This window comes from Corapipo altera, unplaced genomic scaffold, assembly GCF_003945725.1.
Source record: "Corapipo altera isolate COAL_440 unplaced genomic scaffold, ASM394572v1 61, whole genome shotgun sequence".
NCBI classification, from domain to species: Eukaryota; Metazoa; Chordata; class Aves; order Passeriformes; family Pipridae; genus Corapipo; species Corapipo altera.
The window spans coordinates 6,651,118-6,677,742 of NW_020884910.1; the positions used below are offsets into that span (position 1 = coordinate 6,651,118).

General features: G+C 39.7%; 1 protein-coding gene and 1 long non-coding RNA gene across 2 annotated transcripts in view; one reads left to right on the forward strand and one right to left on the reverse strand.

Annotated features, from left to right (window-relative positions):
• Positions 1-1,158: 1,158 nt before the first annotated feature.
• On the forward strand, positions 1,159-25,111 carry LOC113951934. Its single transcript, XR_003529322.1, has 3 exons — positions 1,159-1,428; positions 2,342-2,437; positions 25,044-25,111. It is a non-coding gene; the product is annotated as an uncharacterized LOC113951934 (long non-coding RNA).
• Positions 10,037-26,625, reverse strand: part of MAN1A2 (mannosidase alpha class 1A member 2) — a 131,844-nt gene continuing 115,255 nt past the window's right edge. The window contains exons 11-13 of the mRNA XM_027653543.1: positions 22,536-22,708; positions 14,903-15,018; positions 10,037-12,408 (exon numbers count right to left, since the gene is read on the reverse strand). Coding sequence (XP_027509344.1) covers positions 12,276-12,408; positions 14,903-15,018; positions 22,536-22,708 — 422 coding nt within the window. The 3' untranslated portion in view covers positions 10,037-12,275. The remainder of the gene's footprint in view (positions 12,409-14,902; positions 15,019-22,535; positions 22,709-26,625) is intronic.

The following is a 26,625-nucleotide window of genomic DNA, read 5'->3' on the forward strand; positions in this document are numbered from 1 at the left end:
GTACTCCTGGAGCAATGGTCTTTCTGGCCAGTCATAAGGAATAATTAAGAGATGAAAACTGTTCTACTCTGAGCACAGCACAGTAGGTTTTGCCTGTAAGCATTGTTTGAGGCACTGTTTTTGCAGTGTTTTTCTTGCTTCTAGGGACTTTTCCTCAGTACCTTTAAATTTACTAGTTATATATTTACAGAGAAAAAATAATTACTTTTATGATGATCTCATTTACTTTGACTTCTCTGTCTGTGGTGTTGCTATGAATGAGGGAAAGGAACTAAGAATATTTCACAGCAGGAGCTTGATCACCTCTGGTAACAAGCACTGTGATAAACTGCAAACTGACCAGGTCCCACCACAGGATGTAGATCCCAGCTGGGATCTCTCCACCTGGCTATACTGCCAGTGACTCTCTGCCTGGATTGAAGCTGTGGGAACTCCAGGGAGCAGGCAGAGGTGCTGTGCTATGCTGAACATCAGCGCCCAGGCTGATGGTGGCAGAGGGCAAAGCTTCCTGCTGTACTGGAAAGGCAGGTGGGAAGTGGCTACGGATAGATCTGGGTGGGGTCCCAGGGTAAGGACTAGGTCCACATTCCTATCTCATCACCCTTTCACGGGGGAAGGTGTTTTGGAAAAGGGATGTCACGGACCGGCCGCTGGGTGGGGTGAGTGCAATATAAAACTGTGACTTTTCTAGTGTGTCCCCTCCCCGAAGCTCCTGGGTAAGACACAGCGTGCAGAGCGGGACCTGAGCCTAGGACTTAACTCCATGGTGGCATCCTTTGCTTAGAAAAGAAGGAGTTTATGATCAGCTATTCGATAGGATTGATGCTTGTTTCACACCATTTAAATGGGCTGTCTCTGGTGGTCTGTGCCTCTTACTACCACAAGATGGTATCTTTAGCGATAGCTTCTCCTCACTCGCTCCGTGAAGCCCAACTTAATATTCTGACTGTGGAGTTTCTGTCATCACAAGGTCTGCACTTTTATCACAAATAACACAGTCCAAGGTTGCTGGTGCAGATTGCCTGCTGCTGGGTACACTGGACTCGGACAAACGGAGGCAAATGATTAACCTGATACATCACGTGAAGCATTCATACAACTAATATTCATCTCACCTCCTCTCCTGCTAGCATTCTCAGGTGCTTTGCAACCCAAGTCTAGCCGTCTTACAAGGCAAAATTTCACAGTGTAGCTTTAAGAGAATGGCTTGATGCATCTATTTCAAGAAAAGGTCTCAGGTTCATCCTCTAATTATTGCTCCAGTGGGAGTGATGCCATGTGTAGCTGTGACAACAGAACAGTTAGAGCACAGCTGAGATAGCGTCTGGAAGAAGGTCTCAAACTCAGAGTGCCACTGTCTAGTTTCTGTTCCTGTCTGAGGACAAACTGGTTCATACACTGGAAGTCTGCATGGGTCTGTACAAGCAGGTAGGTAGCAGAGGATTAAAGAATGGACAAGTTTCTCCCTTCCCTCTTCCTTCAGCACTCCTGCAGCAAGAGGTGGAATAATCATGGGTGATAGAGTTGAGGTAAAGTGTATGAATCCCGTTCATTATTCACTTTTGAGTGGAAAAATGATCCTCCTGCTCCTATAAGCATCTGTGGAAGAATCCAAAAGTAATTGTGAGACTCACAGTTATATCACAGAACATTTTACGTGCATGTCATGCTGTTGAGTGTTGTGTTTTATACTTGGTTATTGTGAGCCATCTCTCTAAAAACAGGATGTTGCCAATTGTTTGAACCAGAACAGTCAACAGGATAAATTGCCTGGTATGTCTAGGGAATGAAGACCCATATCTGCTTCAGATTTAACTTTTAAAAAATTTTGCTTTCCAAAGCAAGTTGCCCTTAATTTGTAGCAATGCTCAGGGTGAGCTTAATGCAGCAGTGCCCACTCTTGATCATTTCATGGTACTGGAACTTCTGCCAGATTGGGAGATATGCCAAGTCTTCTTTTCCTTTTATTTTTTAAGTGTGTTTTTCATCATTCTGAAAGAAAAGGAAAGGGCTTGGAAATATTAAACTCTCAGTGACTCAAAGGCTCAAGATTAAAAAAAAACAAACATAAATGAGGACATGGAAAAAGATCCTCAAACTTATTATTTAGAAGCAATCTCATAATTCTCACAGCCTGACTCAAGAGTTTTTGAAAAATCTAGGTTGTCAAGCAGGTTAAGTACAGTCTTTTCTAAACAGGAGCCAGTTGAAATCTCACAGAGGTTACCAGATCCTCCTGATCAGGTGTTTCTGCACCCTCCCAAAAAGAAGGCTCTGCATAGTTCATGTCCACATCACAAACTCATCTCCATCCTTTGTGTTGATTTCCTCATCTGTTCAGGGCAGCCTGCCGTGTCCCCTGCACTTGGCTGGCTGTTCTGAGCTTCGCTGATTCCTGAAACAGGGAACTTGACACATCCTGGCAAGTTACACAGAGGTGAGCGAAGGATGATCTGCATTTGTGAGGCAGACTGCAAGTGTCTGACATTTGAACCTAATGTTCAAATGTCACCAATCTGGAAGTCAGTCTGACACTATTATTAAAACCAAATCATGACTTTCAAATTTTGAGCCGACCAGCCTGGATATGCCTTGAATACAGAATACAGCAGGGAACAGAGAGGTGAGAAGGTGGTACCAGCACCAGATCACACCCAGCCACATCAGTACCCTTTTCCAACAGCTCAAGCTGGCAGAGAAATTTCTACAGCAGGGGTAAAATATGGATGTGGGCAGAGCATCTTTCTGATGCAGCTAACAAGCATCTGGCACTGCATATAGCCTGTTCAGAGGGAACATCTCCAGGGCTACATGCTGTGCTCTGTGAAGGGGTGGGTGTGCTTTCCCCATTGACTTCTATTAAGAAACAGCAGGAGCAGGATCTGGAGGAAATTGGAGCCAGCATATTGAAAGGTTTACTTAGGCGACACACTGGAAAAACAGCATCTGTGTATTATTTCAGCTAATAAAAAATGAATGTAACAATGTCTCCTGGATGTGGCGGTAAATTTTTCACTGTTGTCACTGAATTCATCAAAATTTGCTTCACAGTAAAGCAATTAATTCCACAATTTGATGGCCGGTGTGTATTGAAAGAATTTGGGGATTATTTTCCTGTGGAAAATTTCCACTTTAGTTGCAAAATATCTAATGAGAACCTGAAAAGCTAACCTTGCTGTGATTCAAGTAGAAATACAGTGTCTGAGCTTGGCATAAGGTTTTAGCAGACAGTAATACTAGTTTGACAAAAACGGTTGCCCAAGAAATACCGGTTCTAAGATTTGAGCACACTAACAGCAATAATCCATAGATTCTTTGAAATTATTTCCCTGGCTAAAGTGTACAAAATGCACAACCACATATCAGTGCAGATCTAAGAGTGCACTTGCAAAGATGCCAGAGAACTGTCAGGGAAATCCCTTAATGCGAACATTAATTAGTATAGAAATAACTCACAGACATAAAGCACTTCAAATAATAATGGGATACCTACCCAAACAAAGGACAAAAAGAGAATATAAGTGGGTGCAACAGACAGTATCTACAGAGATTATCTCTCTGAGGGTACTGATGATCTTCACTTATTTTGCTGTGTAAGAATCATTGGACAAAGCACTTTATTTGTGGTCTGCACCACTCTTTTTACTATCATATTCTTAGTTACTTGGATTTTCTTCAAAAAAAGTCTTGAGATAAAAAGAGATTGGTGTCCTATGAAGCACACTGTGCTTCAACACATTGCAATCTTTCTGATACAGCCACAGCAAATCAATGCTGAAAGATCATTGGATAAACATGTTAGAAAACTTAATAGAAAGTATTTTGATGAATTTCTACTTATCATTACTCAATCAGTGTAGCAAACATGAACAAATTGCTCCCATCTATGAAGATATGAAAAGTTTTGGTGGGTTTTTTTTTTGACCCACTGGCATTTTACACTTGCCCTGCCTTAGAAACAAATAACAGAACAAAGGAAGGGGATTTTGTAAATTTAGTTCTACATTCAGAGACCCCACAGGTGCTCTAGAATGCAGGACAGGAAAGGACTTCCTACATTCTTGATTCAGGTACATGAAATTGCAGGCAAGCACACATCATCTTCCCTTTCTTCAGCAGATAAACATGTTTTCTACTTCTAGGACCTCATCGTCAGAAATGATTCAGACATTGCAGGTATCAATTTGTGTGGGTTTTTTTGTGGCAGGTTTGTCCTCCAGGAAAAACAGCTTTTTTTTTTCTCTCCCAGGATGATCTATCACTTGATGTTTTGTGGACAGCAGTTATCCCCTCTGTCAACCTTCCATTTTGCCAGGCTAAACTCTTTCACCTCTCCTGATGCCAACTCTCGATTCCCTAGTAAGCCTCAATACTCCTGTCTTACACCGGTTCCACTGAGACAAGCCCTCCTAAATACAGGTGACCAGAACCATACACGGTATCTCAGATATGCTTTCTACAACACTGGCACTTCTTTGCTTTCATCAGAAATACACTTTCAATGCATGGATGCTTTGCCAATGCCATGAGGCTCTTTGACAGAGCTTGTTCTGCACACTGACAGCCTCTATTGATTCAGTAAGTGACTGGACTAATTCCTAAGAACAACCCCCCTCCCTGGATGTCAAGGTCTATTAAATACAAAGATAACCACCAATGGCTCATGAAGCTGCATATCATTCCAAGGTACATTGGTAAAGTATCAATACTTACTTTCTTGCTCTTCTGTAGGAATTTGCTCTTGATCAGACTTAAGGTTAGACAGATCTTAGTTTTGACCCAGCACATTTTTAATTTTCACTTGCTTTTTTTTCATCCTGCACTGGTGATCTGTGTGTTATAACTGACTATACATTCTGTATTTTCTCATCATTACTGATTTCAGACTGATGACATCCGAGATTATAGTGAAAAAGTTTGGTTTTAGTCCCTGGAGGAACAAGTTTGCATTTTGACTTTTTGTGTTCTTCTGTTCCAGGCCTCTAGATTATCTGATCCTTCATTCTCTTTATTGACAATTCTTTCTAACTTTTTCCTACAAACAAATTCTTCTTGCCATTACAGAAGATTTGTTCTAGTACCAGGATTCAGTGACATATTCAGTGACATTCATTAAAACACCTAGAAGTTTCCTTCTCCATTCTATACATCCATTTCTCCTTTATCCAGTTCCTTATCACTGTGCAGCTCTTGTGTTTGACTTTATATTTTTCAGACAAATTAATCAAGGTGCACGATTGCATACATTACTGGAGTTCAGTTACATGAGATGTAACATACATCCTTCACCTGGAAAATGACAGATCTCATAAAAAGTAGCATCTGATTACCCTGAGAACTTTGGTATTCCAAGTTAATTCTGCATCTTCAGGGACTCTTTAACTCAAAACACATTCTGTGACCTCACAGACGGTTCAAGTTGAGCCAGAAGCTCTGTAAAGGGATTCACAGGAATGCTGGACATGATCCACACACCAGTCATGGATGGGTCTATCTGTCCACATGGGAAATGTTCCAGCACCTCATCTCCTGGAACCCATGCACAGGCCTCTGCCTCAGCTGCTCTAGCAGACTGCTGGCATCCACTTGTATTCTTTGAGACTTCCTCCACTTATTTCCTTGCTCAAGCAACAGCTTGGGTTGGCGAACAGATGGGTGTACAGACATACACAGCACCAGCTTGTGGAAGAGACAACTTGAGGACATTCTTCCATTTTGTTGCTGTATCATAATGCAGTTCATACAGGACTTCTGTGTGACCCCATACCAACACATCATGCTATTTTCCCAGTCATCCTTTCTGGTTTATATGGTAACAGATACACATCATACCTGTTGCCTGTGACTACTTGTACAGGCATATAAGAAAGCAAACAGTGAAATTATTGGTACACATGGACACACAGTGCTTTTTTCTTCCTCCTCAAATCCTTCCCCAAATTTTTATCTGCAAGTAAGTTTAACTGTACGAGTGACCGTTCTTCTCAAACCTTTTCACATGGGAGTTGGCTCAGTCTGAAATATAGTCAAAAAGACTCTTGCTCTTCACATTAAAAAGAAGAACACCATCAACAACCTTCACACATCCTACATGTGAGGCAGCACAGATAGAGTAATGCTTCCTTTCCAAAGCCCACAGAAAGCACTGAGAGAAGCCAACTCCCTGAAGTACAAGATGAAGGCTAAAAATAGCCCATTAAAGGATTAATTTCAGGATTTTTAAATATAGCTAATTAATATGCATAGGAAAGGCACATGGTCTCCAGGAAGAAGCACACACAATCAGAGAGTCTGCAAGGGAAGGGAGGGGGGCGGGTGACATGCAGGCAGAGTGCCAAAGGAGAGATAAAAGAGGATATTCCCTATATATATCCCTTGGATAGAGAACACGCAACAAAAAAGTGTGTTTCAGAAGAGGTAGAAGCAGAGGGGTGAAACACTTCACTGTTGAAGAGGCAGAGACAACGCAGTGTGACCACAAAGGACAGGATCCTGTGTGAAGAGCACTAAGGACAGTCATGGAGTCTTCAGTATCATCCAAAATGTTACACACAAGGACAGAGAGCCTGATGGTACCAGGGCACAAGGTTTTGTGTGTTAGGGCTCAGTGGTGGAGACACTGTGACGTGAATAGACATAAACATGCTTTGATACACAAAGTGAATTTTAGTGAGGTGGCTTAAGGGCTGAGCACACCACAGAGAGATCAATGGAAGGAAAAGCTGCTGCTTTGGTAGTGACACTGCAGTTGGAAGCTAAGTGCATCATGAACATGCTTGCATGGAAAGCTAGGGAGCAACAGCTGAATGCAAAACTGGATCTCAAGATGGATGGCATGGCAGGGTGTGGACCTGGTGTCATGTGTTGCACTGGATTATGGCACTTCGGAAGCAATTTTCTCTTCTGAAGTAATACTGAAGTAGGTCACTGCAGCCTGAGGCTAAAGCACCCTCCTTGGGTACAGCCTGGGAAAGTTGGGCATTGGATGTAAAGCACTTACACAGGATGCACAGGCTGGCAGTCATGAAAACAAGGTACCACATGAGCAACATGGGTGACATCAGACAGTAAGGATTACCCACAGGTAGTGTGAATTAGAAAGCAAATCTGGTTATTCAGGGGCTGAACTGCAGAACAGAGAACTATAGCAGCAATTCCAGTGAATTTAAAGGTGTAGGGTGAAAACAGGCTCACTTGAAACCATTTCCTCATACCAGTTTCCCTGTAAATAACATTTAAACAATTACAACTCTTTCCATTTCACAGAGGGCAGAGGAATGGACAGACAGACTTAAGTGCCCAATTCACTGGCTACTTAGCCTCAAGAAAAGCTGGAGTTTTAATCTGGTATTGTAAGAAAATTCCACTTTCACACAAGTTTGACAAAAGGGGAGAAATCTCATGATTTTGTGGGATTTTGCTTTCACAGTTGCACAGAAACAGCCTCAGACTGCTGTGCATGCAGCTGCATCTTGAGAACAACCTGAACACTACAGCAACCTGTTAGAAGCAAGCAAGGTGTACAGGGGTTTAACTTTGCAACAAGGGGTCTTGATACATGTTTAAGTTGACAAAGTCCTTAGAAGAGCTGCAGGGGAAAGAAAAGTTGCAGCATCACCAAGCCTATGAAATAGGGTCAGCTTCACAGTTCAGTGTGCCAGGATGTTGCTGTTGGAGGCAAAGGACATAAACCACACCTTTTCACTTAAAGACATTCTTTATTCAATCTTTTTTATATACAATATTATTTTTTTATCTGTAAAAAGTACATATGCAGGATTCCAGGTCAGAGGCAGAAGGTTTCCACATCAGAAGATAGACTTTTAACCTTTTATTATTTTGGAGGAAAAATAATCTGTCAGTTTTAGACAAAGCAAGAAAAAAGGCAGAATGCAAATCCAACTTCCACCAAGCAATTAGGATTAAAGGCAACAATTCACTGTAACAAGTCAGGCTGTCTCCTCCAACTTTGGTGGTTCCCAACTCTTCTGGGCAATTACAGAGCAGTTTGTTAGAAGGCGATGACAGCTGGAGCAGCTCGTGCTTATCATCTCTGCTACAGTCGTACGTAACTTGCAAAAGAGCTTGGGGTTCCTCTTTGTATGGCAACACAAACCCTTGAGTTAGAAGACTGTTTCTCAAAATTCAAGGAGCAAAAGAGGGATGTCTTATTCAGGGTGAACAGATCTCCCAACTACAGTCTGGATCAAGAGCTTGCTTTCACTTTTCTCTGGTATCAAGAAGCCTGTTTCTTATTTGTCCCCTTAAAAACATGGACTAGACCTACCAGGCTCAGTTTGCTAAAAGCCTGTTACTGCAACCCTGAAAATGTAAACTGCCTAACCATTTTCTGTGGATGGCATCTTAGATTGTTGATCCTTTCAATGTTAATGCTATTAACCACCTCTCCATTCAAACTAAGGAGAGTCACGTTATGAAGGTTTATAAAGCATTTCCTCGGGGACAGAAGAGGGGATCATAAACAGCCCAACAGGGCTTTGCTTAGAGGACAGACCTTTAACCTTAAAGGATGGTATTACAGGGAGTATGTAATTACTGTCACTTTTTAGAACCCAGGTAACATTCAAATCCTGTAAAATACTGGTGGGTATACATCAGTCATTGGGAGGTAGAAGACAGTGATCCACAAATTTGGAAGATCATCAAAGGTGTGACTGGAACATGGAACTACTTGCTTTTCCTTTTACTCCAGGGCACCTACTATTTTCCATACTTTTCTGACACATTCAGTTTTAAGGACTACACTGTGCAGCAAAATTAACACAGAATATCATTCAAGGGTTTTGTTTTTATTTAGAGGACAAAGCTAAGAAGTTGACTTCTTGACCGCAGGACACACACAGCTTCAGGGTTGTTAATGGAAGCTGTAGAAATCTGGCCTCTTTGAAAAGTCAAGCTGTAATTGTTAGAAAATAATTTACTGCTGGCAGATCCTGGCCAACAGGCAAGTTTGAGGCTTGGATTAGGAAAAGAACCATACATCCTTGTTTTGACTGCATGCAAACAGGAAGTAGACAATTCTGGGATTTCCAGGCTCTTGCCCAAGTCCAGTATGCCAAAAAATGTACATGATTTTCTGTTCTTTATTTCATTCTGTAAGGGGAAAGGGTATTGTAGAAATTGGTAAAATGGGACAACTACCTAAAGAAAATGAGGATTGTTTTGTTAGAGAGTACAGTGCAAGACTCAGAAACAACTAGGACTAGAAAGTCATTTTGTGCTTAAATTTACACTTTTATCTTCAAGAAAGTAAGTCAGCAGCAACATAATGAAAATGGCAATATTCTGCTGTACCTTATGCACCCAGAGGCAAAACAGTCTGAACTTTGGGTTGCACACAATACCATTCTGCAGATCAGAACCTACTTTTCTGTAAAGGACTTAGAACAAGGGCACATAACTTCAGTCAGAAGTTTCAATATATGTGGTGCTTGGTTATTATGCACAAAACTCGCTCAGAACCCATTACCTCCAAACTCTGCTTGATCTAGGAAATCTCAGGATGAGATTCATGAATGACATAGCAATTAGTCCTTGAAATGCATTATTTTTGATAGACTATGCACATCATTAACTTCTGGAGGGAAAGGATAGTTGATATTTTAAAGAGTGATAAAGTAGAAACTGACTGCTGTTGGGGTAACTGGAAAATAAGAAACAAGTGTCCTTTATTTGGTACCTGCTGCTTATCTACACAAAGAAGAAATAGCAGTACTGTACATCTGCTTTGAGAAAAATACCATCCCATAACAGGAAATGGCTTAGTCCTCAATTCAAGGATTCCTGTGGCAGTGAGTTGACCCATTGGGATTCATGGAGGAATTAATCTGAAGGGTCGCTCTTTAATTCACAAGAGGGGGATGGAGGAGCAGCAACAATAAGAAGCTTGCTGTTCTGGGGACTCCAGAATTCTGTCCTGGACCTTCCTCTGAACAGACTGGCAGCCATTCTACATCTGCATTTACTAGGATGTGTATGGGCATGGCTTTATGGGTTGCTTTTATTTTTCTCTCTTTTTTTTTTTTTTTCAAATAAAACAGAAGAGTCTGCTTTTCCTCTTTCTCCTTTGTACCCAGAGAGACTTAGGAGAACAAGGTAACTGAGTGCAGTTTTTAACAAACAACAGTTCTCATGGGACTGGAAAAACAATTTGAAAACACAACGTATCTGAACTTTGGAAAATGAAAAATGACTAGTTCTTCAGTGAATTACTGAATAATAATTAGAAAAATAAATTAATGTGGGACCAGTAAGAAGAATCCATTTATTAACCTACTTCTAATTTTAAATTAAAAAATACTGGAATCAGTATTATTTACTATATTAATTACTTCATCAGCTCTCAAATTATTTTCAAGATACAGCTGCAATTACTGTAACTAAGTAACCGGTATTAAGATACAAAGGTTGAGATTGGAGCTTGTGGCCAGCTCCATGTCTTCTTCCTCTTAAACTAAAGTAACTAGCTGGAAAAAAGCATCTGATGGCATTTTTATTTAGATCATGTGATGACTTCTATATCTAAGTTAGTATCATAGACAAATGAGGAATAATTTTAGGGAGGAAACTCTACAGTCAGATATAATATGATAGGGAAAAAGGTTTTTATATATAAAACTTCATATAAAAACATTTTTGAGGGGGCAAAATAGCACCCTCCCCCTTTAGATCTGATGGTGCACTGCTGTAGCTCACTAAAGAGTTGATCTATGTCTGAAAACATCATAAAGATTTTTTAAAGACTCAATCTGTGCATGAATTAGGAGGGAAAGGAGCACCTAAAAGTTGTTCTTCAGCAAAGGGGCCAGTCATCATGGCAAAAAGATCTGAGAACTATACAGGGGAATAAAAAGAATAATTTGAGCTGGAACAAGAGTACGAAGAGATTGTGAAGGACAAAACTGAAAAGACACAAAAGCTGAAAAGACCTGAAAAAAAACAAACTTCTTTTGGCAAATAAGTGAAGACTGAAGCGGACTGCATTTAAGTGATACTGTCCAGCCCAGCCATGGAGTACTTGAAAATAACGCCATGCAGGTAGCAGCACCTCATTCCTCATAAATTAATGAAAGAAGAGACTCTTCAGTTTCTTTTTCCACTCATATGTAAGGGATGTTAAGTTGCATCTTAAGGAGATCATGTTGCATTTGTACTGGACCCCCCCAGAAGAACAGCAAGTTTTGTAAACTAAATAAAAGGCAATTTTAGGCTTCTGTCATAAACAACCTTCAAAGAAGGTTCTATGAATAGAATTCAAAGAACGAAATGTAACTTTTAGGAAAAATATAGATTGTGTAGAATAATATAAAGCAACAAACTCCAGCTGCTTAGCTCAAGAAGAGCTTTTTTTAGTTCCATATGTATCCTTCTATATAAATCACGAGATTGTTTTTCTTAAGTTGTCATCTCTGTTTATTTAGCTAAAAGAACCATGACTGAGAATGGTTTTTTTCATGTGAAATGATTTGTGAGGAAGGGAAGTTTAGGCTCCTTCCTACCCCTGCGATATACTCCAGACTCTGTGACTGTAGCTTGCCAAATGAACTAAGCCCACGCTGCTGACAGTGAACTACAAACCAAATGCTTACTAATTGTTTTTTCTTTCTGGATGTAAGCATTATTTTGAAAAGGGAAAATGAGGCAGTACTGTTTATAGTTTAGAGTTTAGCTTTAATAGCTTAGAGGCCCTGAGAATGGCTGCCAGTCTGGACAAACAGATGCTCCTTAGAAAATTCAGACAGGTACAGAAAAAAGTTCAAATCCTGGTGCTGCTGGTGTAGTGATGTCACTTTTTGTTTTTGTTTCGTTCATGCCATCATAAAAAAAAAAAGAAAAGAAAAGAAAAAGAAAACCTAGGTATTTGGAACCCACCCGATCTGAAGAGGTGACTGGTGTGTTGTTCCTTGCAACAGTGAACAGCAACAGCAAGTTCCTCTCCCCAGATGGGAAAGCCTCTTCTTCCTTAAGCTGCTGCATTAATATTATCAGTAGATTCCATGTCTTGCTAGGGTTCAAAGCATGTGAAGTCTCTGTCCTGCAAAAATCACGCTGACGTGTTTTGGTCATGTATAAAACAGAACTTTTAACTTATCTATATGTTGAAGAGCTTCATTTCTCACGCTGGTACTTGCTTGACTTGGAGGTCTAGTTTTACCAAGCGTCTGTCTGTCTCCTCTCCTGCTTAAAGTCTCAAGTGGTCCATGTAAACAAAACAGAGCTGAAAACAGTCTCTCTTCCTCCTCATAGAGCTGTTTTTATCGATATGCAGGATTTCCTGACAGTGTGGTGTTGGCTAAATGTAAAACAGGCAGAGGATGAGCTTCTGTGTTAAAAACCCAGTTGTCTAATGGTAGAAGATCATCGTTGGAGAAAAGCAGATACAAATACCTAAAAATCAAGACAAAGAGGAAAAATGGGTATTAAAGCAGAGCAACAGGCAGGCAGGGGCAACACAGCAGTGTCAGGCCCCACCATTCAGCAGCTAAAGATATAAACAAATTACTTGCTTTCAACCTTTGTACAGCACCCACATAACCTCTCCTATTATAATGACCTGGAGAGTCATTTTTATTATGATGAAGGCCTTCAATGAAAAGTTGTTATAAAGACAGCATTTTAATCTTTCCAAGAAACTCTTGTTTTTAAGTCTCCTTTCCAAGACTTGCAATGGAAAACAAATATAAAGACACCTAGCACAAGGATTTGGAGGACAGGGGAGCAGAGAAGTAGTTGCCAAAACTCTTCTTAACAGAGTAAACCCACTTGGAAATTACTAATCCTCTTTAAGCTAAATCAAAGATTTCACAGCAGCACAAGAAAAGCCACTAAGCCATGGCAGACACTTGACTTGTCATCACTCTTCTGGAAGCTGGTTCAGCTTCTGGTGGGAGGATATGGGACTATATACTGTGCAGAGTGGTTTCATAAATATTGTACATTGTAATGTAATGCAAAGAACATGAAGTATGTAACAAAATTAAGGTTATTGGACATACACGGGAAAAAAGTATTTCTTGTTTCTTTTTTCTTAAGACACACTGTTGAATGTGGCTGTGCTACACACTGTAGGAGGTATTGGTAGTGAAGATTTCTGTCAAGACTTCTTAACTCTACTGCTAAAATTCAAGACATTTCCCTTGTTACAGAAAAACTGACTGTGTGAGTGCAAGCGCAACACCATGGTGTACAGGACCTCTCATCTCCTGCTGCAGCTTGCTTTCCTGTCATCCAGAAAAAGTCTTGCAGCACTTGACAAGGAGGGGGTATCATTCCCATTAGTGGGTTCTGTCACATCCAAAATGTGCATACACATTGTTCTGCTGTTACTTCATGCTCTCTCCATCAAACACTGGTAGTGTCTGCTGCCTACAGTCATGTGTCACTGCCTGATCATTTCTCCCACTGCCTTTATTTGCCAGCTCTATCCACAGCACAACCCAGTCAGTGGAGCACTACTTTTTCCTCCCTTCCTCACCAATTAACTGTTTACGGATAAAAATTTCTTGCTGAGATGATTCCATTTTGTCGTGCATATCTCTTTCTCCACACTTTTCATTTGTCTTTAAAGCATCATGCCTTTCCCTTCCTCAATACTCCTGCCTTGCTCTCTCCTCTGCAGCTCTACAAACTCTCTTTTGCCACAGCAGCAATGTTTCATCTTACTCAAACTCACTTCCTCATTTGATTCACACTTTTTCTTTGAATAACTGAAGCAACCTATTTCTACATCTTGCTCCTTCCCACTCAACAGGTACCTTCTTGCCAGGTACTGCCCAAAACTCTCATAATTTCCTGTGTTATCCTTAATGACTCAAAGTATCTGAGCAGCAATAATGCATGTTTGGGAGAGTTATCAATTTTGAATTTAAGGGGAATGAAGATGCAGAAGTGATCATTAATAGCAGGAAAGGTTACAGCAGGCATTCCATAACACACATTTTATGCCCCTCTTCTAAGGGACATCTTCATTTTCCTCCTGGCATTACACCCATTATGTCTTTATTTTTATTTGAGCTATCTTGACCTTCTGTTCTCTATTTTATCTCAATGTGAAACCAGTTTCTGGTTTGGCTATGCCAATTGCATCACTGTCAAACATCTAACATCCAGCTTTTCAATAAAACTTTGTTTTGTCCCACAGTCAGGAAATTATCCAAACCAAAAGCCAATAAAAATTTCTGAGTTCTCTCCTAGAACTGCTACCTTCTGCAATGCTTGCACTACAGTATATCCAGTTACTGAGTGTCACATCAGTGAATTTTCAGATCTCCTTGTGATTATTTAAGATGCAGACAGGATTCTGGTGATACATCAGAAGTCAGCCTTGTCACCACAGAAGTCCCTTAGGAGCAGATTTCATTCTCTGATTTGGCTTTTATAGGCAGATCAACCATATAACATCAGCTCCTGGGGAGGTATTGTTTCTCTGACTGGACCTGTTTGAAACTGCTGCCTCTCTCTTTGGGAACATAGCTTTTAGTCTCCAGAAAATGAACTTGAAAGATTAAATGAAATAAAATTAAAAAAGTCAACAGAGCAGGTAGCAGTACTTGACTTTCTTTTTATAATGATAACATAGGGAAAAAAAGTATTGTGATTATGTAGAGGAATTTGATAAGAAGCCAGCAGATCGACACTATTCCCTTACAGATAATGAACTTGGAGTCCCTTCTTGTCAGTGAAACACATTGTGGTGCAAAAAATAGGCACCAGTACTGCCACTTGCAGGATCTGCTTTCTCCCCTGCTCCATTTTGTGCTCCCAGTACCACAAATTAATCTTCAGATACATAAGCTACAGCAAAAACTTGTTAAGCCACTGCATTCTTCTAGAACTTAGATGCCAGCTTTTACCGGGAGATGCAGGAGTGAAGAAGACTTACTTCAAGGTTTCAGCAAGGAAAAAGCTCTGCTGTACGTCATCGTATGTAGGAGATGAGGAATAGACATCCTTGACACCAGAAAAGCCACCACTAACTCGGCAATACTTGTCAATTGCCTGCAAAGAGGAAGGGAAAAGACATAGAGAATGTAATTGTAGAACAACATTTGGGAACATTAAAGAATCAGGCTCATTCAATAAAAGAGGTGGTTCTTTCCGTGCTACATTATTCTGCTGTGAATCTCCTTGTCAGAGGATGTTATGGATGTTAACATTTCATGCTGACCAAAAAAAAATAAAAAGGGACTGGACACATATAGAAGTAGCATCCCTCCAGGGCTACTAACAACACTGCATTTGGCAAACTGCTGCATGCTAAGAAAATATTCCAGGGAAGAACACTTTCTTTCCTGGGTATTTACTGTTGGCTGGTATCGATGACACGACAAGGACTTTTGTCCTGAGCTTCTACGGCTCCTCATAGGCAATATCGAGTAGAACATCCATCAGTCAAATCAATGCAATATGTACTACTGTGTGCATAGGAAGATCACAAGCATTCCTGGATTTTGCAGCTGGAAGAGTCTGAAGAGTTATAGGAATTCTGTGACTAGTAGTCAGTCACAGAGACTTATTGAAAGTACGAATAAAATACCGTACTCATCTTTAGCAACTGTTGATTTCATCTTATAAACTCTTCTAGTTGGTACTTTTTCCGCACATTTCCATCTCCTACATATGCTTTTCTCTGTTTCCCCTTTATAGAGCTGAAACTCAAGTCAGCTTGTGTGCTGGACTGCGGAAGAGCTCTTTTTCATTAAAGCATGAAGTTTAAAACTGTAAACATTCTATGCAGAAAGGGACCAATGGATCTGCGATTCACAAACCACCCAGCTCCAACACAGTACTGCAAAAAGCACAATGGAAGAGGAGGAGACTGGAAAGAACATGTTAGTAGCTCAGGGCACCTCTCGCCTACGCTTTCATTATTCCACTCGCATGCACGACCTTACAGCACACAAGGATATCAGCCATTAAAACTGGCTCCAAAGAAACGACTCTGAAATGATTCACAGGTTATTTGTGCCTCCCTGCTGCTTTGACTGTGCTTCCTCAGCAGACACCAACTCTTTTAATAGATTCATGCAGGGACAGAAAAGGAACAGGGGTGAAGGGAAATGTTTGGCTTAGGATGTCTGTCATTACCAATGACTGAACGCAGCTACCTGTAGTTCAGTAATCTATGATTCAGCTCGTTAGCCTGCATGAAGTTTCTCTCCACATGGTGCTTTAGGCCCAGGTTTTTGTTAATTCTGATTTTTGCTAGTTCTACTCAACAGAAGCTGAGGGGAGTCAAGGCAGGGGAGGAAATAAGTTTTGAATGATGTGCCTTTTATACAGAGAAAACAGATTCAATCAAAGCTACCTCTTCAAGGTCCTTACTATTGCCTTTGCATACTAGAAATACTGGGAAACAGAGAGTAATTTTCCATTGGACAAATGCACAAGGAATGCTAGCAGATGCCATCACCGAAATCAGGATGAAAAGTAAAAAGTTGAGCAAGATACCTAGGGCAGTAAGTCATAGCACATCAGGTACGACGGCTAACCTCCTGCTAGTATACACTCTTATTCTGTGGAAATGTGAGACTGTTCATAAAAAAAAGAATAATCCAGCCTGGACAAAGTTCTTTCAAGTTCCTAAAGAGCAAGGTTTTTAAAGAAGCAAGAGGAGATGTTACTGGGATGGTCGTGGCTCTAGAGCCTGAGCTTATGCCAAGAAAGATACAGTGTTTCTGGGTAAAATCTAATTCTCACTGTAATTCCTTATCTCAAGCACAGCTTTCTCCAAGCTTGAGAGAGCCTGAGCTCTCTTTTGGATGGCAATGATTGCTTTTTTGTTGGGATCTGAGTCTAAAAGGAGGAAGTGTCTGGATGAATTCTTTTCAAATCCGGTTACTGGTGCAGGGTAGAGCTACACTGAGACTATTCACATGCTGGGATTTGGGTTGACCAGGTTTTCTCTACAGTCTGGAGAGAAAGGTGTACATGACACATCTAGTTCAACAGCTCAGCCAACTTCAGAAGACATAATGCCTGTGGCTGTTTATGGAACCATTTGCATGTTCCTCTCCAGAAGTCCTACAGCCTCTAGGCAGGTGTCATATGAATAAACAAGAGCCAAAGCACTTTTCCTTTATAGGCAGGAAAGAAAGTGCCTCCTCTTGCCACTATCCCCTTTTTATAATACTGCAGAACACAACCTTGCCTCTGCTCTGAGGAAGGTCCAATGGTTACAACTTCTGCCAGAATTTTAGCATCCGGAGTCTGATCACGCAGGAGTTTCTCTAGTCAACCATTCAGCAACCCCGATGCTGTGTGCCACAGCTTGGAGAAGTGAAACTTGCTAGTGACTATGGCAAACGGAAAACAAGGAATAAATGGTACCACTGTTAGGACACCGTCTCCTTCCTCCTAAAGAATTAAATCCCCATGTCAGTGTAAGAGACAAATCTTGTTTATTTTGGAGAGTGTACATAATGCATAGCATTGAGATCCTGCTCTGTGCTGTAGAGGCCTCATGTTTGGGTAACTACGTGCAATGCTGGTGAAGCTAGCAGGCCTACAAGCCTGGAGAAAGAAAAAATGTGATCTATATTAACTTTCTTTTCCTTACGATGACCAAGTAGCCTTGTACCTTCAGAAATTTCTCTTTGGGAAGGCAGACTCTGGCTTAACTTGTGTTCAGAATGGGCAAAGGATTTACCCTGGTTGATCAGAGGTCTAGGCAGTACAGGTCATAATGAACTGCAGAGGAAAAAAGCCTCTGAAAGACTGCTATACAGCTATTCATCCAAATGTAAAATTTTAAAATATAAACAAATAAAGTGCCCTTGATTCAGACATGTACAGAACTTCAGGACACTAGCTGAAAAACTTGGTGCCGTAGACAAGCTGCTTAAATGCCACTTGAAATTTGCAGTGTACTGCTTTCACACAGACCTCAGAGTACTCAGTGTAGCAGCACGTGATCTGCCACTGGATATACTTTCACTCAAGAGCTGAAGCCCAGTCTGCCTGATGAAACAATGCTAAATTTACTGCACCCCAGAATACAGAGAAGCCTTAGATGACTGGAAGGGTATTAAGGTAATGCTACTATTATGAGGCTTTGGCAGACAATAATTTTACGATGGCATACCTGATGTTAGTTCCAATCAATTACAGAAACACGTTTAAAGATATAGAAGAATTAGAGGATAATTGACAACATGGTTTTATAGAAAACTATTTTGCTCACAAGCTTGATTTCATTCATTGAGAACTACAAATTTGACAAATAAAGGTAACTGCAGAGTTGTAATAAACTTAAATGCTTCTAAGGCAATTGACATGGTACTTTAAGATATTATCAGAAGACACTACAGCATATCAATATAATTCAATTTAAAGCTGACTGACAGTGCTCTAAGAACAAACTGTTAATGCAAAATCATCATGAAATAGAGCTGCTTTTCACAGAGATCCACAAGGAGTGGTCTGAAGTTTTATCAATCACTGCAACACTGCTGCTGGCAAAAATGACATAGGTAAATAACAGCAGTGTAATCTGGAGGTAACTGGGTGCCAAAGAAAATGAGTTTCATATAGTCCTAAATCTAGTCATAAAGGCTGTGTAAGTGCAGAACCAGGCTAGCCTGGCAGGTAGAGACACTTCAAAGACTTCCATGGCCACATAAGACCATTTAGTCTGAGTTCCTCCTTGCTTATTGTGGCAGATGCACACACGGGGATGGTAGAAAGTAGCAGGGATGTAGTTTTATTTTTGCACAGGGCTGTGGATGAAGTCAAAACTGGAATATGCAATTCTAGAATTCATTTTTAGAAAAGGATGATGCACTAATGTAGGTGCAGGCATTTGGAGAAAATACTTTACAGTGAGAGACAATACAATTTGTTTAGCATCTTAAGTAGAGTCAGTAGTAAGTTTATTACAATCTATGAAAACTCTTTGGAAAGAAAACGTGAGGGAAATAAAAGACATTTTAATATGGAATAGGAAGTCATAGGAAAATCCAGTGACTGAGAGCTGAAACCAAGCAAAATCCAATGGGAAATAAAGCGTGGGGTTTTTTTCACAGCAGAAGTAATTAAATAATGGAACAAACTACCAAAAGAAGTGGATTTTGTAGTTTCATCTATTCAGATTAGAACAGAAGAATATGCAACAGTGTACTCTTGACAAATACAAGTGTCTCAGGTCAAAAATGACACAAACTGAAATTTCAGTGCCTGAAATGTACAGGGAGGTCAGAACTGACCTCAGTTCCTTGAAAATAAAATTTGAGAGTCCTCTAGATTGGACCCCAGCTCCCTCAGTTTCTCTGAGGGTGTTGCATGTGTGACTTTTCTTGACTATGCTAACAACATGCCAATAAAAACTGTGCCAGTTTCTTCACCAGCTGTGGTACTCACAGCTTCTAACCCATGAGACTGTGAAACCAAGTTTCTTTTGCCTCCAACCTATGTGTGGCTCTTTTCTGTCTACCGTACCTCACTAGGTAGGATCAGAATGGCTTGGGTTGGAAGGACCTTAAAGATCATTTAGTTCCAACCCCTCTGCCATGGGCAGGGATGCCACTCACCAGATCAGGTTGCTTGGAGCCCCATCCAACTTGGTCTTGAACATTTCCAGGGACAGGACTTCCAAAACCTCTCTGAGCAAACTGTTCTAATGCTTCATCACCCCCAACAGAGAATTTCTTCCTCACATCTAATCTGAATCTGTCTTCTTTCAGTTTAAAACCATTGCACCTTGTCCTGTCACTATTCCTCATATAAGAACTCCATCTCTCTCATTTTTATGAGTCCCCTTCAGGTACTGGAAGACTGCAATGAGTTCTCCTCAAAGCCTTCTCTTCTACACGTTAAACAACTCCAGCTCTCTCAGCCCATCTTCGTAGAAGAGATGCTCCCGCCCTCTGATCATCTTCATGGCCCTCCCCTGAACCTGCTCTACGAGGCCCACATCCTTCTTCTGCTGTAGGTATTTTCATTCCATTTTACCATCAATCCTCAACTGCCCTGAAATTAGCCCAAGTTTGAGGTCTTGACCAATACAATTATTCTCACTGTTAGTAGAAACTCTGAACCTCTGCAGCCTTTGTGGCACAATCCTACTTAGATACAGAAGTCCACGAAAAATATTTGAACCTTTCATTCACACAGCTTAGATTAGTAATTGGCTTTACATGCCTATTGTGAAGTGGTGGCTCTTATTGCTTTCAAATAATCAACCTAAAAAGGATTTTAGTAATTTTCTGTATTTACCCTGAATATCTTGCATGCATATTTCTGTAATACTTCAGCCAGCCCCCCAGCACACCATCATCCAATTTGGCTGGCCCAATACAATTGAGATGAACGTTGTCTCTAGTGCTAAGTATAGTATCAAGGAGAATTAGCCTTTTATTATTAGGAAAGAGAGATCCTGTCACAGGGATTTATGATCACTGAGGGAATGTGAGATTGAACTTCCTGTTTTCCCCACCCCAGAGACACTGGATTTGAAGAGATGTGACAAAACAGGCCTTGGACAACGCACAGCATCTGCACTAAAGTGTCCAAGTTTTGTCCAAAAATCTAGATAACAAAGACAAAAAGAAGTTGTGAATGGTGAAATAGATAAAGTACAGTACAATGATCTGCACACACACAGAGTCCAGCTCCCCGTGCAGATTCTTATTATAAAAGGCAGAGAGATCTGGGCTGGGACTGCTAAGAAACTTTAGAAATGCAGTTTATTTAAAAGCCAGGTGATTCTGCAAAGTATCCTGGAACATCTCTGAAGAATTTTTAAAATGACAGAGGTAGACATCCACTAAGTCGGTGAACTAACCCAAATCCATTCTGGCAGGGATGTAATCATCCATTCAAAGAAGCAAACGAGGGAGACCACAAGAACTCAGCCATCAAACACCAAGTTACACCATGTTCAGTATAGAAAAATAAAGCTATTTAGAACTCAGAAACAAAACTCCATTTCCTAAAAAGTTCAAAAGAACTACTAGATTTCTGATGAAGAAACTGTCATTCACCACGAGAAGTCTGTAACACCGATTGCCAAGTATGCTTCAGAGGTTGAAAGGCAAAAGGAAAGCAAATTCAGACAGTGTTGTACAAGAGCATTAAGCCAACTGCTCTGTGTGTCACACCAGATTCTTCTCTATTTATAAGTGGAGAAATAAACACAGCCAGATCTGTGTAGGGTACAGAAGAAGGAAAAGCAGTGAGTAGGTGTGAGGAATAAACACAAGAAATTATTTTCTATGTGCAGTGAACAGAAAACCCTGGGGAAGAAAAAGCCTCAAGCTTCTGTGTCAGTATGAGGGTGGGGTAAGAAAATTTGTAATTGTGGGAAGGAGGGGTTTGCAAAACTATTTATGAAGAGGTCAAAAATATTTTATGGCTATGTTGGATAAAGAAATCTTTTATTAAGGAAACAAGCAAAAGAAGGTATTCTGTAAGGACAGAGGCAATTAGCACACAGGTTGCTTGATTTACAGAACTTTGATGTAGGTTGACAGAAGGATAAAATAAAATCCTACCCCTAACACAGAGAAAATTGGAGGCAGAAGGGAGGAAGGGAGTGTTTGTTCTGAAAGCATTAACAGGACCAAGATATGAAAGCAAATGGAGAAAACTGAACAAAACACAATTAAAAGATATGCTTTGCAGTGTGCTTAAGAGACTGATACTGTACTGAAAACCTTTATATTTGTAAATTCTTTAACCTAGTACAAAGCACCCAATCAGCTTAGATCATCCAGCCATAGTTTCTGGTAGGAGCTGGTGTTTGATGTTTTGGAGACAGCAGCAATGCATTCTGGAATACAAGTGTGACAAATGTGAAACCTCTCTCCAGAATAACGTAATGCCGGTTGTAACAAAACAGACTGCAATGCAAAACCTCACTAAGACACAACCATAATATACTTGGACTCTTAAAATACCTGGACTCTTCTATATGGTTGCAACTGTGCTGAGGGACAGATAATAATGAACTTGGCTAAATATTCTGAACCTGACTTAACTATCTTCCACTTGAATACAGGCATCTCAACAGATCTCTTCCTCTAAGTACTTTGTCTCAGTGTCTTGCATCTGGAGCAAAACTGGTTTTCACCTGCAAAATAAAGCTTATCCAGCCCCCTTTGTCTCTTCCTCTGCTCTTTCCTCATCTCGTTTGGCTGTAGTCAAAATATTTCATTACTGTCTTGTTACCTTTAATGTTTATTCTCATCTCTGAAACTGGCTTTGAGCTGTTTCCAAAGACTGCTGGAGCGGTAGCAGGGAAGCAGAGGCGCTCTCGGGGGCTGTGGACTACTGATAACAGTAGGAGTCATGACCAGTGGATTCTATTTCCATGCTTAAAACTCATGAGCTGTATAATGCTGAATGCATCTCTCAACTGTGCATCTGATTCAGCAGCTGTGAAACAGCAGTAACTGTGTGCAGCCCTTAGTTTACAAGAAATCACAACAATCAAATTGAAGCATTTCAGTACCACAAGAATAATGTGGCTACAAAGGAAAAATACACAAAATTAAATTAGAGATAATTAATACAGTTACCTGTGTTGCCTCCCAGCCCCACTGCCTGTACTTGGGATCATGGGTGAATCTCCACATATACCAGTAGGTCTCAATCACTTCTGGCCTTAGGATATAATACTTCTCATTCTGCCGCACTGCCACTGCCTCTACACCACCATCAAATTTGAATGCTTCTGGGCCCAGCTTTAATGCTGCAGAGGAAAGAAAAAAAAAAAGGAAAGAAGAGTAAGAAAAATTTATTCCATACCAATCTTTGCAGGAAGGATGGGTAGGAGACTGCTATATCCCAAGATTGTGAGAAAAACAGAAACTAGCTTGTCTTTAAGCAGTCTCATAAATATTTCCTATTGTTGAGGCCTATAATTTTTCTTATGAATAATTTATCCAATTCCTGTGAGAAAACTACCTATTTTGACAAGACTACAGTAATCCTCTTCAAAAATAATGAAATGCTAAGAATATAAACACACTAACACATTCAATTACAGGATAAAATTCAAGTGACCGACACCAGTTCTTTACAAGCAAAAGAGGAAAAAAAAAAAAGGGTCAACAGAGGTTTTGATGTCCTTTGATCCCATCTAGCACAGCAGGAAAAGATGTTGGAACTAAACCAGGTAGCACCATCCCAAATAATCTGTATCTTTACCTAAGCTGTTGGTTTAAGGAAGTGCTGCAAGGCCACTGTAACTGATATGCTTCCTGCTGTGATTCTCAAGTTTAGGGTTTACAACTGGGCAATGAAGTCTTAACTACACCTGAAAATAAATCTCCAAACTATGAGATTCACTATTTCAGCCTTTAAAGGAAGTTGTAAAGGTCTTGTGCCAGCATCTAGAAGACTATTCATATAAAAACGAGGTACCTGTAGAAAAACTGTCTATAATATGAAGTTGCAATCATATATATATATTTTATTATACAGCTACACATTATTCCTCAAATCCAACATTAATAATGCACTTTTATCTACAGCTGCACCTCACCTTTTGTTTTGGCAGAGAATTTTTAAGGCACTGAACTTTGAAGCTGCACTCCAGCTAATTAACTGTGTAATTCCTATGGGCTAGAGGTTCAAATTAGCCATTGTCTCATGGGCCTGAAAGCGGAACCTTAGAATACTACAACAAAAAATGTGAGCAACTCCCAGTGCATGCCCCAGCAGTAAATCTCAAAAAAAAGTCCCTTAATCTTCTTGTTTCAAGGGAGTATGGTGCTGGATGCCAAAAGAAAAAAGCACCATGTATTTTCAGCCATATACACTCCATCAAGAAACCTTTATGGTACTTCTTTCAAAACGGACCACTTTATCAGTTTCAGTACAAAAATTACACAAATTTCACTGCAAAATGATAGGTTAGATACAGAGTTCTACCTATCCAAAATTAAGAATTAAGAATGGTCATACCAGACCAGATGGAGTTCTTTCTGTTTCAGAATTATGTTTCCAACAATGCCCACAATCAGACATAGATGGGGAAGTGGAAGAACAGGGGCAGCATATGAGATACCTTTTTCTAGCTTTCCTACCAGTCTCTAAGTTTTTGAGTTCGAGGTTTCTCCCAAACTAGACATACTTTTTTTATGTGGTCAGTAATTCTTAATAGATTTATTTCTCAAGTACTTATCTGATGTGCCCTTAAACCTGTGTAAGCCTTAAGTATACAATACAACCTCTGCTAAGGTTGTCTCCACATCGCTAATACCTGTTTAATGCAGACCCTGACTGATTTTGCAAATCTGCTGTACCGCACCTAGAATGTCCCTTTTCCACATTGAATAATACTATCCAATTCTGCTGTAACTTGAATGGAAACTGTTCCAAGCCTTTAGTTTTTCTTCCTGCCTTTCTCCACAACTCTTCCAATTCTATTATATCCTTTGTAAAATGAGAGGACCAGCCTGAATATAGCAAAAAAAGTGCAGCCAAGATGAATACAGTGACATAATGACATCTTCTATTTTGTTCTTTCTCATTTTGTTTTTCCTGAGTCCTACTGAGCTGACATTTTCATAATCTCAAGAGCAATTTCCCAAATTATAATGGTCAGTTAACAGCTCATTATTTAATATGTGAGGTTAGGAATAATTTTTTCATAGGTTCTTCACTTTATATTTAACTACACTGAATTTAATTTAGTAATTTATTATGCAATTATTCAACCTCAAAAGGTCCTTGTGTAGTGCTTTCTTTGTTATTACCGGCACACGTACCTTACTGTTCATGGCCTTTTCTGATAATTTATATATGTATATATATTTTATTTATATACATATTAAAATGTAAATATACTACACATTAGTGTATTAATACAAGTGTATTAATATACTGTACTTTTATAAACATCTAACACATAATGTATATAAATACACTATACATTTTACACATCTATATACATATGTGTATAAACATGTATCAAATATATCAAAGTACCACTGGTTAACCACCACTTATCCATTGCAAGAGCAGACTATTTACCTCTACCCTGTTTGTTATACTATACCCATTTTTTTCCCTCCATGCAGGTACTTTCTGCTTATGCAGCAGCTGCTTAACATCCCTAACAGGCATTAGTAAAATACTTCTGAAAAAGCCTTTTGGAAATCAGGTAAACATGACAACTACTTTACTCTAATCCGCCAAAGCAGCTGGATTTCAGGCAGTTCTGGTGACACATCATCTACAGAAACTGTGATGCCTTCTCTTGCTTGTAGCCTGTTTGTGCATTAAATCTTTAATTATTTAATCATACCTATGCCTAATGCTATTGGGCACTATCTTTGTACTTTTCTCCAGGTGTTTATTTCACCAAACTCTTTTATGAAGCTTTCTGAAGGCACTATATGCCTTTGCTAATCTGTTGTCTATCTCTCCATCAATCTTACCATCCAAGGAGATGAGACTACATAGGTAACTAAACATGATCACCAGGTATTTACTGAAGTTTATTATAAGCATCCTAGGAAGACACAAGAAAGGACAGCTCTAGTTGGTTTCTCTAAAGAAAAGAGCTGCCTAACCCCAGCACAATCTCAGCACCTTTCTGTCTCTTCTGGGGATGCCAAATTGGGCAAGAGTTCTCCCAAGTCCATAGGAAAAACAGATCGACTCTCCCCTTTGCTGGCTGAAACATAAACCTATCAGCTGAACCAGGATGACTGTCTTCCCTCTGAAAGAGGTTTTTTTCTGCAATCATCTAGTTCTGTCATTAAAGTGTACAATTAAGTCTCAAATCCTGCTGTTAAAGCATAATGAAGAAGTCGACATTTCGCACATGTAAGTTCTTTATTTTCTTTGAAAAATCAGTCCAAAAAATAAAAACCAAAACACCCAAACAAAAACAATCCACATTCCTGGGACTGCATGACTGAACAAAAGAAAATGAGGGCATTGCAAATTTATAGCTGTCTGTAAAACTTTCAGTCTTGCTTGCATGTGTGTTCCTATACGGTCATTAAATATGTAATCAAAACTTTTATCTCCCCCATCTTTTGACTTATTTAGGGTACAGAATAAGCATCTGAAGGAATAAAATTAGGTCTGCTCAAACAACTGTAAATTTAGCATTGCTTATTTTTAAATGTTGAATTAAACATTTAAATGCAATTTTTCAGAATGCAACAATAGCTACTACGTCCTTCCTTTGTTCTTAAGCATCCTCATATTTTTTTTTAATGCTGTTGCTACCCAAATAAAATTATCACTTCTGTGACTGAATTATTTAAAAAGACAGGCAACTATACAATGATACTATGGAATCCTCTGAATAAATACATGAATTCTTATCTTAAAATTGCTTGAGTTTTAGTTACCATTACTTCTACTGCGAAGTTATTTCAGAAGCTCACTTCTCTGATGGCTACACACAGCCATTTCCAATTTCCAAACTACATTTATTCATAGTGAGCTTAAAAATCTTGCTCTTGTTACAACTGTGATCTTTTATATCTTAAAAAATAACTATTTCTTTTCAGTGTTTACCCTTGAGATGACAATAAATTTTGTCCCTTCTTTGGTATTATTTTTCTAGCCTGAGCAGGCTGATCTGTCTTAATTTCCCCATTGAAAGATACAAGTTCTGTCACTTTAATTATTTTTTTGGTCCTT